Source organism: Hippopotamus amphibius, chromosome 12, assembly GCF_030028045.1.
Source record: "Hippopotamus amphibius kiboko isolate mHipAmp2 chromosome 12, mHipAmp2.hap2, whole genome shotgun sequence".
Lineage (NCBI taxonomy): Eukaryota > Metazoa > Chordata > Mammalia > Artiodactyla > Hippopotamidae > Hippopotamus > Hippopotamus amphibius.
In genome coordinates this window covers 99,914,733-99,929,359 of record NC_080197.1, presented here as the reverse complement: position 1 = coordinate 99,929,359, position 14,627 = coordinate 99,914,733, and the positions used below count along the sequence as shown (strand labels likewise).

General features: G+C 45.7%; 1 protein-coding gene across 6 annotated transcripts in view; it reads right to left on the bottom strand.

Annotated features, from left to right (window-relative positions):
• The window catches only part of OS9 (OS9 endoplasmic reticulum lectin), a 30,599-nt gene extending 21,901 nt beyond the window's left edge, over positions 1-8,698 (bottom strand). For 3 of the 6 annotated variants that reach the window (XM_057701601.1, XM_057701604.1, XM_057701602.1), the window contains exons 1-5: positions 8,514-8,692; positions 7,914-8,090; positions 6,646-6,709; positions 6,439-6,515; positions 6,156-6,254 (exon numbers count right to left, since the gene is read on the bottom strand). In XM_057701601.1, the coding sequence (XP_057557584.1) occupies positions 6,156-6,254; positions 6,439-6,515; positions 6,646-6,709; positions 7,914-8,090; positions 8,514-8,675 (579 nt within the window). In that variant the 5' untranslated portion in view covers positions 8,676-8,692. Of the gene's footprint in view, positions 1-6,155; positions 6,255-6,438; positions 6,516-6,645; positions 6,710-7,913; positions 8,091-8,513 lie in introns of all 6 variants that reach the window. The other 3 variants (XM_057701603.1, XM_057701606.1, XM_057701605.1) reach the window with 2 other exon arrangements.
• Positions 8,699-14,627: the final 5,929 nt, after the last annotated feature.

Here is a 14,627-nt window from a genome sequence, read left to right as displayed (position 1 = left end):
TTGCCCATTTACAATGAGACCTACATTGTACCACTGTGTGTAAGTGCATTAAAGTTGAAATCCAACTATTCCTCAATAGTGGAAAGGATAAGTAAACAATGAAACAATGCAGCCATTAAACTCACTGAACTGGATCTCCATGTCACAGCCCAGAATGGTAAAAACACTGATCACTGAAAAAGCAAAGCTACACTGATGTATAATTTTAAAACACAAAATATCGATATTGCCTGTGATATGTGCAGCACTAATAAAAGTACAAAGCAAGCACAGAGAAGGTTGTGGTTGTTTCTGGAGAGAAGAGAGAAGGAAGAAATGAGAGGGTGGGCTTTAACTATATCATTAGCATTTTATTCCTTTAATTGAAAGAAAAAACCAGATCTAAAGCAAATACGGCAAAATGTTAACATCTGTTTAACTTGGCAGTGAATTTATGGGCCTCTAAGACATTATTTTCTGCATGTTTGAAATGTTTCATAATTAAACACTTTAATGGAAAAATCTTAGATCTCTCTGAAATCTTGCTTAATGTAAGAACTGAGATGGGGAGCGAAATTTACTTAATACCAGATGGCTAACCAATTGCTCCCAAACTCCACTGAAACTGTACTTTCACCAAACACTGCACACACTGCTCCCACCAAGGAGGCACTGGGAAGACGGAACTGCACCAGGCCTGCCCTGGAGTGGGGGAGTCACTCAGTCACTCAGGCTACACACTGCGGTGGCCCATCAGGATGTACAAGCTAAAACGGAGACGCAGCCAGACAGAAATGCCCTCAACTCTCTGCCACTAAAACCTCCCCAGCAAATACGCCATCTTTTTGTTCTAGTTACAAACCTTAGCGCTCCCTACTCAGGATCCCAGCTCGCCCACCTTCTCTTCTCATTCTTTCTCCTGTACCTCAACCTTGCCTCCTTTCTATTGGGTCCACCCAGCATTTAAACATACTCTCATCTTGGCTTCCCTGGTGGTGCAGTGGTTAAGAATCCGCCTGCCGACGCAAGGGTTTGTAAATAAATAAATAAGGTTAAAAATTATTATTTTTTTTTTAAATAAAAGAATAAAAATAAAATTAAAAAAAAGAAAAAAGAATCCACCTGCCAGTGCAGGGGACACGGGTTCCATCCCTGGGCCGGGAGGATCCCACATGCCGCGGAGCAACTGGGCTTGTGCGCCATAATTACGGAGCCTGTGCTCTAGAGCCCGAGAGCCACCATTGTGGAGGCCTGTGCTCTGCAACAAGGGGAGCCGCTGCAACGAGGGGCTCGCACAGCACAGGGAAGGGCAGCCCCCACTCGCTGCAACTAGAGAAACCCCGTGTGCAGCAACGAAGACCCAACGCAGCCAATAAATAAATTAATTTTAAAAAATTAAAAAATTAGAAAAAAGCATACTCCCCTCTTAACATACGAAACAACAAGCACAAAGTCCCACCTTCCCAAGCCCATAGCCCCACCTGCCTTTCCCTCCCCTTCACATCCAGACTTCTTCAAAGATTCCACTTCCTCACCACGGTCCTCAACAACTCAGCTTCACCAGCCCAGAGGCTGCTCTGGCAGAGATCACCAATGACCTCTTGCACTGAGTGCAGCCAAAGGAGAGACTGGGAGCAGAGGACTTACCAACTTTCATCTGGTTCCCATCCCTACAGTCTGAATTTTTATTTCCATGTGTGTGTTTTGCTTTTATTAAAATAATAATTCCCATGATCACCCACAAGCAGTTTTTAATTCTCCTCTTCCTTGAAGGTTCCGATGCAGCCAACACCATGGACCAGTCCCTGCTTGAGACATGTCCTTACTGGGTTCCATGTCACCATAGTCTCCTTTCTGGCTGCTGCTTCTTGGCAAAGCCCCCTCTGCCCAGGCTTTCAATGATGGCTTTCTCCCACTTCTGTCTCACTTTTCTCTGGGGGGGATTTCATCCATACCATTGCTTCAATTATAACCAGTATGCTGATGGCTCCAGCATCTGGGTTCAATTCAGATCTCTCTCCTGAGCTCCAGACCACAGATCCCACAGCCTCCTCACAAAGCTCTAGTTGGATGCCTGCAGCCACTAAAATCATCATTCGAAACCAAAACCATCATTTGCCTTCACCAAACCTACTCCTCTTCCCACTGTACCCATCTCAGTAACAGAAATCACCATCTAACCAGTTGCTCAAGCCAGACACCTAAGAATCTTACTCTACTGATTTTGCCCCTTAAATCTCTCCAATAGTTCCCATCCTCATCCCCGGGCCACCTTGTTTTCTCACCTGGATTTCTGCGACCACCTCCTCACTGGTCTCCCAATCATTTGCTAAGCTTCAGCCACAGCGAGCCTTCAGAACCAACACTGGGGACTTCTCTGGTGGCGCAGTGATTAAGAATCCGCCTGCCAGTGCAGGGGCACAGGTTCGATCCCTGGTCTGGGAAGATCCCACGTGCTGCGGAGCAACTAAGCCCGTGCACCACAACTACTGAGCCCACGCACCCTAGAGCCCACGTGCCACAACTACTAAGCCCACGTGCTGCAACTATTGAAGCCCAAGTGCCTAGAGCCCACGCTCCACAACAAGAGAAGCCACCGCACTGAGAAGCCCAAGCACGACCACCAAGAGTAGCCCCCCACTCGCCACAATTAGAGAAAGGCAATGCACAGCAACGAAGACCAGCACAGCCAAAAAAAATAAAAAACAAACCAAAACAACCAACACTGAATACGTCATCACCCTGCTCAGCATACTTCATTGGCTCCCACTCGTTTCTCAGATCGTCCAGACTGCTCAACGCAGCTACAGAGCTTCGTGACCTGTGACTTGTCCCTAACAACTGCCCAGCCTCACCTCCCACACTTCCCTCCAGTCACTGGGAATGGCGGTCAATCCGCCCTGCCTCCAGGCCTTTTGCACTCTCTGTACCTTCCACCTGGAATGCCCTCTCCTTCCCACCCCTCTACAGCCGCTGGACTAACTCTTCATCCATCAACTGCCAGTTCAAAGGTCACCTTCTCCAGAGGCCTCCCCTTGACCTGGACTTGGTTCGTTCCTTTATCGTGTGCTGCCTTGTGAAAAGTGTCTCACCCGTCAGAGAGTTTATGCTGCTTGCTGTGCCTGTTTATTGAACGTCTGTCTCCTGAGAGCAGGACTAGGTCTCTCGGTCACCATTTCATCTCCAGTGTCTATTACAGTGCTTGGCACAAGGCATACGTTCAACAGATGAGAGGAAAATGCCTTCAGTTCTCAGCCTACTAAGGTACAAACAAGTAAAGACACACATAGATTACAATGAAGCCAGCACTCTGACAGGTGATACATGCGCGCAGGTGCTGGGAGTTGCTATGGTCTGAATGCGTGTGTCTCCGTAAATTCGTATGTTGAAATCCTAATGCCCACTGTGATGGTATTAGGAGGTGGGGCCTTTGGGAGATGCTTAGGTCATGAGGATGGAGCCCTCGTGAATGGGATTAATGCTCTTATGAAAGAGACCCCCCAGAGCTCCTTTGTGAGGAGACAAGAAGTCTGCAACCTGGAAGAGGGCCCTCACCCGATCATGCTGGCACCCCGATCTCAGACTTCCATCTCCCAGATCGGTGAGAACTAAATGTGTGTTGTTTATAAGCTACCCGGCCTGTGGTATTTTGCTGTACCAGCCGAAACAGGCTAAGACATGGATACGTGAGGACATGGGCATATATATATGAAGCGCTGAAGAAACACAATGAACCTTCTGGGCTGGCCACGAAAGGTCACAGAAAATAAAGTGGCATTTGAAATGGCTTATCATTCACCCCATTCAGTGAACAATCTCTGGGCACCTACTTGGTGCCAGGCACTGCTAAAGGCACTGAGGATACAGCAGAAAATAAGACAGGCATTGTCCCTGACTTCCTGGAGCTTATTCCAGTGGGGATAGAGAAAGAGGGAGATTAAACTCAAAAATAAGCTAATTTCAGGAAATGAAACATGCTTTGAAGACTATAAAACACTGTAGGTGTTTACCAGGGTGAAGGCAGAAGGGTGTGTGTGCCTGTGTGCCTAGGTTAGCTTTCCCTGTGGAGGTGTCACAGGGATATATCACCTGGATGAGAGGATGCAGCTAGCCATTCGAAGATCTCTAGGAAGATGGCGCTAGGCAGGGGGAGCAATGAGACTCACTGCTTCAAAGGAAGAAGGGCAGTGGGACAGAAATGCAGTAAGATTTTATATCTCCAGCCCAGACCCTGTCCCAGAACTCCAGAATTACAGAGCCAACTACCAACTGACCATCACCACTGGGATATCTAATAGGCATCTTGGCCTTCAAATGTTCAACATCAGCCTAGTGTCCTCCTCAAACCCTTTCCTTCCCACTTGAGTAAATGACAATTCCGTTCTTCTGGTTGCTCACGCTAAAAACCCTGGAGTCATACTTGCTTCCACCTCACATCCAATCCATCAACAAATCCTACTGGCTCTACCTTCAAAATATATCCAGAACCTGGCAGCGTCCCACCACCTCCGCTGCGACCACAGCGGTCTGTGCTGAGGTATTTGGATCTTATCCTTCGTGAACTATTGAAGGCTTTCCAGAACTCGGTGGAGAAGTGACCTTTGCGCGTCATGGTATGTTAGAGCCAGCCCAAGCCAGTAGGTTTTTAGGAATGTTGCAAGATGACTGATATCACAGTAACAGCATGAGTGTGGCCCCAGTATTTATACCATGGATACTGGCACGCACTACCTCTGGGCTCCCCGCCTACCACCCCACCCACCCTGGCCATTCCAGTGTTACACCTTCACCAGCACACAACTGCATGTGCAAATCTTTACTACAGAAGGGTAATTCTCACGTCATGCGGTTCTCTACAGGTGTTTGTGAATCACCTGAGGAACTCTGCCTACCTACCTGCCTGAACTCAGCTAAGGACCACTGAATCAGGAACACTTGTTAAGAGGCTGTCAGCAGTAATGCAAGTGAGAGATGAAGGTATCAAATGTAGGAAGGAAGAGGGGAGTTGTGAGAGCAATCTAGAGGTGCAATGAGTGGCTTTGTCACTGACTCTGACTCCTTTCCTCCACATCACTTCTCAGTTTGTAATCACAGGCTCATTTCTGTGATTCTTTAGCCTCTGTCTTCCTCTCCTGACTGCAGTCCATGAGGGCAGGGGCCGCGTGTCTGCCCATCGCTGTATCTCCAGAGCAGAGCCCAGCACCTGCACCAGCACGACCTCACTGCAGAGTCATTAAATGACGAAAGGGGGCTTCCCTGGTGGTCCAGTGGTTATGAATCCGTCTTCCAATGCCGGGGAGGCGGGTGTGATCTCCGGTCGGGGAACTAAGATCCCACATGCCGCCAGGCAACTAAGCCCGTGCACCGCAACTACTGAGCACACAAGCCACAACTAGAGAGCCTGTGTGCCACAACTATTAAGCCCACATGCCACAACTACAGAGAAGCCCATGTGCTGCAAAGAAGATCCCCTGTGCCGCAACTATGACCTGATGCAGCCAAAAAATAAAGAAATAAATATTTTTAAAGTTTTTTTTTTTTTTAATAAATTCACTTTTTATTGGCTGTGTTGGGTCTTCATTGCTGCACACAGGCTTTCTCTAGTTGAGGTGAGCAGGGGCTACTCTTCATTGTGGTGCATGGGCTTCTCATTGCGGTGGCTTCTCTTGTGGAGCACAGGCTCCAGGGGCATGGACTTCAGTAGTTGTGGCTCATGGGCTCTAGAGCGCAGGTTCAATAGTTGTGGCACATGGGCTTCATTGCTCCGCGGCATGTGGGATCTTCCTGGAGCACGGATCGAACCCGTGTCCCCTGCATTGGCAGGTGGATTCTTAACCACTGCGCCACCAGGGAAGTCCACGATTTTTTTAAAATGACGAAAGGAGGACAAAGTGAAGACGTAAGAGTCAATAATGACACTCAGACATCCAGTTTTGGTGACAAAAAGGAGAAACACAAAAGTGTGGTTGGGTGTTTGGAGGGGAGGATTTAGGAAGTGTTGACTTGAAGCACCTCTGAAAATCCAGGCAGTGGCGCGAAGCTGGAAACATGAGCCTTAAACGTAGCGTCTAGTGTCTGGGAGAGACACTCCGGACTACACCATGCAACCCTGCCCACTTCCCTTAGAGCCCCAGCTGTCACTGGGGAAGTGTCAACTTCCCTCTCCCAAGACTCACCCGCACCTCGGCCTCCCGGGGCCTCCCGTTGAGGTCGCACTTGGACCCGTTGCCATAGCTCTGGCTGTGGTAGCGTTTCAGGCGATGCTGCTTGGAGGCCTGGGAGGACACCAGGCAGGAGGGAGGGGTGTGAGAAAGACAGCAAGGAGGAAGCAGAGTGCTTTATCCTAATGGCCACCAAGCCCCAAGAGACAAGCTAGCTAATCCTGACCCTCCCCTTCTCGTCAGGGCTCTCAGTCTGCAGCCTGGACCCCTTTCTCTCCCAATCCCACACTCCTGCCACCTTGGCCGTTTCATCATCCCAGTTGAAGGCCGATTGGTAGTAGCCGAGATAGAGGACTTCACCTTTGATCTCTGAATCTGCAAGAGAAAGCAGAGTGAAGCATGGTTACCCTGTCCTCAGAGGACTAGGAGGGAAGGGAACTGGGGAAGCAGGTCACCTTCCATGACAGGCTACTGAGGGCTTAGGAAAAATGTAGGTGCGAGTCACCTTCCATGTGGTACTGCTGGATGTGGCGTCCATAACAGAATTCATATGTCCACCAGTCCTTGGTCTGACAATAAAAAAAACAATGAACAGTCAGGGGGATGGAGTGCAGATGTCTCTTCTTGGAAACAGAATCTCTCTGGGCCCCAAGACACATAACCTCTCATTTACTTCTCATCTTCCTCTGCTTCCACACTCAATCCTCCAGATTCTGGGTGAGGAGGAAGGGCTGTTTGCCTTCTGTAACTTGAAGAGAAACCTCTACAGCCTAACTGGTTTACACCTCTGGGCTTTCCACTCTTCTCTATTTAAAGATTTTTTTTTTAAATCCTTCTTTGTCATCCATATAGATACGAAATCAGGGACTTCGCTGGTGGCACAGTGGTTAAGAATCCTCCTGCCAATGCAGGGGACACAGGTTCAATTCCTGGTCCGGGAAGATCCCACATGCAACCAAGCCCATTTGCCACAAGTAGTGAGCCCGTGCTCTAGAGCCCTCAAGTCACAACTACTGAGCCCACATGCCACAACTACTGAAGCCCGCGTGCCTAGAGCCCGTGTTCGGCAACAAGAGAAGCCACGGCAGTGAGAAGCCCGTGCACTGCCCCGAAGAGTAGCTTCCACTAGCCGCAAATAAAGAAAGCCCATGCGCAACAAGGAAGACCCAATGCAGCTAAAAATAAATAAATAAATAAATAATCTTTAAAACAAAGATATGAAATCATGATATCCTTGAAACACCCAGACCAGTGAAACCTAGAATATTAAAGTATTAATTGAACTTCCTTGTACTCTTTTAGCCACGGGAGATATAGCTGTGAAGAAGATAAATTCTTTGACCTCATAGACTTACCTTCTAGTGCTAGGTCTCAGACCAAAAATAAATAAACTGATGATTCAGTTAAAAAGATTATTTCAGGTCATGAAAAGTGCCATGATGAAAATGAAATAGGATCCTGGGCAGAGAGTGACAGGGGAGGGGGTGACTTTACCAGGAAGGCTTCTCTAGGGGAGTGCCCCCACTGCCCCACACTGACCCTCTTTAGGAACCTCAATCTTGGCTTAACCCATATTCTGAGATCTTCTACATTCTGCAAAGTGTCATCAGCGGTTACAGGATTCTTTGCTTCTTTCCTGTCTGTACAATATGTCTACTCCCTCAATGGCCTTAACTCCTACAGATCCTCCTGGTTACTCCTCATTCACAGACACAGTGGTTCCCAAACAGATAGTTTCCAAGCCCTCGTTTCCTCCGTCCCACTCTCTTTCACCTTCAGCAGGCAGGGAGCATCTCTCATTGGGCTCAACAACTCAGGGATGCCAGGCCCTTGGTAAGCAGGTGCCTCCTCCTCCCTCTCACGCTGGAAGTGAATAGCTCCAGCCGGCAGGCGGCATTCATAGCGCTGCTTGTACTTAGAGGAAACAATCACCACGTCCGAAGCCTGGCTCTGGGAAAGAAGTGGGGTCGAGGGGCAGGGAGGCAAAGAGAGGCTGCGATCAGGGAGAACAACGAGATCCCCCTTCGCAGCCTGGGGAAGGGCCCAGACAAGACAGAGGGAGCCACGAGCCCTCCAGCTGCGTTCCGCGGGTGAGGGGAGAGGGCGCGCCCACCTCTCCACGGGGGAGGAGTCTGAGCGTTTCAATCAGGAACTGGGACCCCAAGCCCACAGCGGGAAGCCCCACCCCTCCAGTCCCGAGCCCCACGGGAGTGGGTCTCTGACTGCGATCCTCAGGAGTCCTCATAAAACCCCTGCTTCCTCTTCCCGATCCTCCTCAGGCTCCCGCCGCAGCCTCCACAGCTGCCCTTTCCCCTCTCCCTTCTCCCCCTTTCCCTCCTGCCCGGGACCCTCACCCCCTCTACGCCTGCTCACCTGCCCTCCCATGACGGGCAACGGCAGGATCTCGATCCCATAACGCATCTCACTCAGCTCCTCCAGGTTCAGGCTTCCGACACCGCCGGTCAGACTTGCGGGTAACAGGAGCCCCAGAAGCAGCAGCCCCAGCCGACTGGACAGCAGCGCTCCCGCCGCCATCTTCCGTTCCCCTTCTAATCCAGAACAACTCCTTCCGCCCTAAACCTGGCGGCGGCCTCACCCCGCCCACAACGCCCCAAGGTCTCATTGGCTAACGCTTCTGTCCCTCTCACGTGCCCTATTCCCACTTGTCAATTGGCTCCAAAGCCCAGGAGGAGGAGGATCACGACGATAAGCAAATCACTGGCTGTGCGTGATTGGTCAGAGAGGCCAGCCAATCACCAGCGACCTCGGCCCCCCTCCCACCCTCTCCGGGTTCCAGCGAGGGGCGGGCCTCGCGCGGCGCAGAGGTGAGCAGTTTTGCGTCTGTGCTCGCGCAGCTGCTGTGCGCATCTGTGATTGCTTTTGAAGTCCTCCCTCGTGTTGTGTCCGGCCGCCGCCAGGCGGAGGGTGAAGGCGCGTGGGTGCGTGCGCGCCGTCCTCCTAAAAGCCGCTTAATACTCGTGGCAAAGCAATGATTATATAACATTCCTCTTTTCATATATATGTACAACTTTAGGGCAGTCTGGTAATTTGTGTCAGAACCTTTCTGCGCGAGCCTGCAGTTGTCCTCCAATAAAATTCTCCTAAAGAAATAATTAGGGGCTTCCAGCTGAAACCTGGCAGCAGGGGGGAGAGGCGCAGGTGGCGAATGCATGTATTATCTTCCAGGCCACGTAGGAACAAAGGGAAAGGAGACGACAGCAGCAACATTTTAGAAGCTAGAAAGCAAATGGAATGGTAACTGATTTAGCAAACCTGAGAAATTGATTCCTGAACAAACATAAACAAGAGCATGACTATATCTTTGTAAAAACTTATCTGGAAACTCTGTCAAGCCCCAAAGAGAAATCCCAAAGATACTCTCCATCAGGTTTCTTTTAAAGAAATAGATGAAGGAACCCTACAATTAAGCCCTTGGCCTATGTGCCCCAGCCTTCACACAATCTTTCCAATTAGCTTTTTAATATCCTCACTGTAAAATATAAGCAGCCAGCCAAGGATCACAAAACATTTAAGGAAGGTCTTTAATATACAAGGAAGAAAGCAAAGCAAGCAGGAAGAAAAAGAAGAACTTACAGGAAACAAATTGCAAGGGAGAAAAAGCAACTGAAAACTAAAAAAATCCATCAAGAGCCTCAGAGAGAGAATATATTGTGTGCATAAGATAACAACAGAAAGCTATTTTAAAAAGTAACAACTGTTCAGATAAGAAAAAAAGAGGGCTTCCTAGGTGGCGCAGTGGTTAAGAATTCGCCTGCCAATGCAGAGGACACGGGTTTGATCCCTGCTCCAGGAAGATCCCACGTGCCGTGGAGCAACTAAGCCCATGCGCAAAAAAAATAAAATAAAGAAAGAAAGAAAAAAGAAAAAAAGAGCTCTGGAAAATCAAAACCATGATAACAGAAATAAAAATTCAGTAGGAAGACTGGAGGATAAAGTTGAAAATCAAATTTGCCCTACTTTAGGAGAAAATTAATAAAAGCAAGGATCAGTCCGGCAGGTTGAACATCTGAATAATGAGAGTTCCACAAAAAGAACAGAGACTTGGAAGGGAAGAAATAATCACAGAAATTATTTTAATGTATTACCCTGAAATGAAGAACTGAATCTCAAAATTGAAAGGGCCCACTGATAGCAAAACAAATCAGGCCTGCACCAAATCCATCATTATAGAATTTCAGAACACTGAACACAGACAAACAATCCTGAGAGCTTCTAGAGAGAAAGGACAAGTTGCATACAAGGATCAAGAATCAGAACAGCATTGGGCTCATCAAAACACTGTAAGATAGAAGACAATAAAGAATGACTTCAGATTTTTGAAGGAAATTATTTCCAAACCAGAATTCTACACAAGGGCAAACTATGATCTAATTATGAGTCCAGAATAAAGACAATTTCAAACATGCAGGGTCTCAAAATATGCATATTCCATGCATTATTTTTCAGAAAGATAGGAGTTATTACATGAAGACAAATAAGTTAGTAAAAAAACAGAAAGGTATGAAATCCAAGAGACAAGGTATTCAGCACAAAAGGGAAGGAAACAAGAGGAATCCCCAAGGTGATGGTGAAGGGAGATTCCAAGTTGCAGGGCAGGACTAGAGATCAAGTCAGAAGGATTTGGAAGTGATTTCTTTATGAAATAAATTACTTATTGATTGAATACCTATTACATTTTAACTTACTGAGAAGAGATTTGTTTAACCAGAGGCGAGCTTGGGGATATATTAATGATAAGTATCAATATGTAGAAAGTTAAGGGGGAAAAAGACATTAATTCCAATGAAAATAAAAAATAGTGTTGGAAAAGCTAAACAGACCTGTTTTTTTCAACGTGGTTGGTTATCCTCACACTAAAAACAACTTAAAATGCTGGTTAAAATATAATTAGCTTCCTTCTTAAACATGATAGGGACTTCCCTGGTGGGGCAGTACTTAAGAAGCCACCTGCCAGACTTCCTAGGTGGCCCAGGGGTAAAGAATCCGCCTGCCAAGGCAGGGGACACGGGTTCGAGCCCTGCCCTGGGCAGATTCCACATGCCACGGAGCAACTAAGCCTCTGCGCCATAACTATTGAGCCTGTGCTCTAGAGCCCGTGAGCCACAACTACTGAGCCCATGTGCCACAACTATTGAAGCTCATGCGCCTAGGGCCCACGCTCCACAACAAGAGAAGCCACTGCAATGAGAAGCCCACGCACCACAATGAAGAGTAGCCCCTGCTCGCAGCAACTAGAGAAAGCCCGTGTGCAGCAACGAAGACCCAATGCAGCCAATAAATAAATTAAATAAATAAATAAATTTATTAAAAAAAAAAAAAAGGATTCCACCTGCCAATGCAGGGGACATGGGTTCAATCCCTGGTCCAGGAAGATCTCACATGCTTCGGAGCAACTAACCCTGTGCACCACAACTACTGAGACTGTGCTCTAGAGCGCAAGAACCACAGCTACTGAGCCCACGTGCTGCAACTACTGAAGCCCGGAAGCCTAGAGTCCATGCTCCGTAACAAGAGAAGACACCACGATAAGCCTGCACACAGCAAGGAAGAGTAGCCCCCGCTTGCCACAACTAGAGAAAGCTCGCACGCAGCAACCAAGACCCAACACAGCCAAAAATAAATAAATAAAGATTTTTTTAAGTAAAAAGACATGAAAAATAAAGCATATTTTTAAGCCCTTTATTGGCATATAATTGCTTTACACTGTTGTGCCAGTTTTTGCTGTACAACAAAGTGAATCAGCTGTATTTATACATATATCCCCATATCCCCTCCCTTCCGTGACTCCTTCCCACCTTCCCTATCCCAGCCCTCTAAGTCATCACGCATCATCGAGTTGATCTCCCTGTGTTATGCAGCAGCTTCCCACTAGCTACCTATTTTACATTTGGTAGTGTATATATGTCAATGCTACTTTCTCACTTCATCCCAGCTTCCCCTTCATGGCCTCCCTCCCCATGTCTTCAAGTCCGTTCTCTACATCTGCATCTTTATTCTTGCCCTGTCACTGGGTTCATCAAGTACCATTTTTCTAGATTCCATATATATGAGTTAGCATACGGTATTTGTTTTTCTCTTTCTGGCTTACTTTGCTCTGTATGACAGACTCTAGCTCCATCCACCTCACTACAAGTAACTCAATTTCATTCCTTTTATGGCTGAGTAATATTCCATTGTATATGTGTACCACATCTTCTTTATCCATTCATCTGTCGATGGATGTTTAAGTTGCTTCCATGTCCTGGCTATTGTAAATAGTGCTGCAGTGAACATTGGGGTGCATGTGTCTTTTGGGATTATGGTTTTCTCAGTGTATATGCCCAGGAGTGGGATTGCTGGGTCATTAAAGCATCTTTGCTTAAAAAAAAAAAAATGAAGTAATGATGCTAAAGAAATGGTAGACAATATAGAGGATAAAAAAACCAAAGGTGGTTCTTTAATAACATATATAAACCTCTGGTAAGACAGACCAACAAGAAGGGAAAGGGCAAATATATACATTACTAATAAGAAAAAAATATCAAATTGTACATTTTAAATATATGCAGTTTATTATATGTCTATTATATCTCAATAAAAGTTCTAGAAAAAAAGAAGAGAAAAGGCAAAGTCAACATTAGGAATGAAAAAGGGGATATATCTACAAAAATTGACAGTATTTAAAAATAAGAAAATGCCATAAATAACTTTACGCTAGTACATTTGAAAACTCAGATAGCAGAATAATGGCCTAAGAAATTATAATTTATCAGAATTTCATGTTGTACTCAACTTAAAATGTTGTATGGCCATTAAATAAATTAAATCAGTAGTAAAAGCCATCTCCATGGGGCCATTTTAAAGATTTCTACCAAATCTCTAAAGAACAGATTAATCCCTATCTTAGCAAAATGTTCCAGAAAACAGGAAAAGAGGGAAGCTCCTGAAGGCATTTTGTGAAGCTAAAATAAGTTGATTACAAGACAGAAAAGGATAGTACAAAAAAAAATTATAGACCAATCTCATGTATGAAAGTAGTTGTAAAAATAAATTAAAACTTTAGGAGACTTCCTCAGTGGCGCAGTGGTTAAGAATCCGCCTGCCAGTGCAGGGGACACAGGTTTGATCTCTGGTCTGGGAAGATCCCACATGCCGCAGAGTCTGAGCTTTAGAGCCCACAAGCCACAACGACTGAAGCCCACGCGCCTAGAGCCCATGCTCCACAACAAGAGAAGCCACAGCAATGAGCCCCTGCACCACAACGAAGAGGAGCCCCCACTCACCACAACTGAAAGAAAGCCTGCGCACAGCAAAAAAGACCCAACACAGCAGTAAAATAAATACATAAATTTATAAAAAAAAAAAAGAACTCATACGACTATCCTGGGCCCACCCAAGTAATCCAGAATAATCTCCCTATTTCATAGTCTGTAACCTTAATTATATCTGCAAAGTCCCTTTTGTCATGTAATATAACGTATTGTCAGATTCTGGGCATCTGGCTGTGGATATCTCTGAGGGACATTATTCTGCCTACCACAGCCTTGTTCCTTATTTTGTCTACAAGGCTGTGGAGTATGTAAATATTTTGCGTAAAAATAAAACTAAATAACTCCCCCAACCCACCACAAGAAATTGTTCCCCAAAATTTAAAAATAAAATTAATCAGCCTAAGTATTCACTTGGTGGCATAATTACAAGGAAGAAACAACTCTAAATGTCTTTCAAACACAATAATTTGTACGTTTGTACTGGGATAGATATATCCTAAGAATTGTGAACAAAATCTTTAACTGTTTTCATAGGATTAGAGTTAATATTATACTTTTACCCTACTTTTGTGTGTATATTATGTGACAAAGCAAATAGGTAATTATGCTGGCATTGTTGCAGTAATTAGAAAACCTCATATGCTTGGAAAGTTTGAAATTTCTTAGTAATTAATGTGTCAAAAGTTGAAATCATAATGGAAATTGGAAAATGTTTTAACTGAATAATAATAAAAGTACTGCATAACAAAATATGTGTGATAAAAGGAAAATAGGATGTAGAAAGACATTCATAGCTTTATGCCTTTATTAATGCATGTATTAATAAAGAAAAAATTGTTGAAAATGGACATGCTGAACATCCATCTCCAGAAGTTAAAAAAAAAAAAAAGGCAGCAAAAAGAAAAAGCAAAAAGAGATAAAAATAAGAGTAGATTGAAGTATAAAATAAACATTCAATAGAGAGGATCAACAAGTCAAAAGTTAATAATAAATCCAAATTCTAATAAAAATAGAAACATCAGGACTGGAAAAATGGAACATGCCTAAAGATGCTGCCAACATTAAAAAGATATTGTGGGGCTTCCTAGGTGGCGCAGTGGTTGGGAATCCGCCTGCCAATGTAGAGGACATGAGTTCAATCCCTGCTCCAGGAAGATCCCACATGCCGCGGAGCAACTAAGCCCGTGCGCCAAAAAAAAAAAAAAAAAAAAAAAGA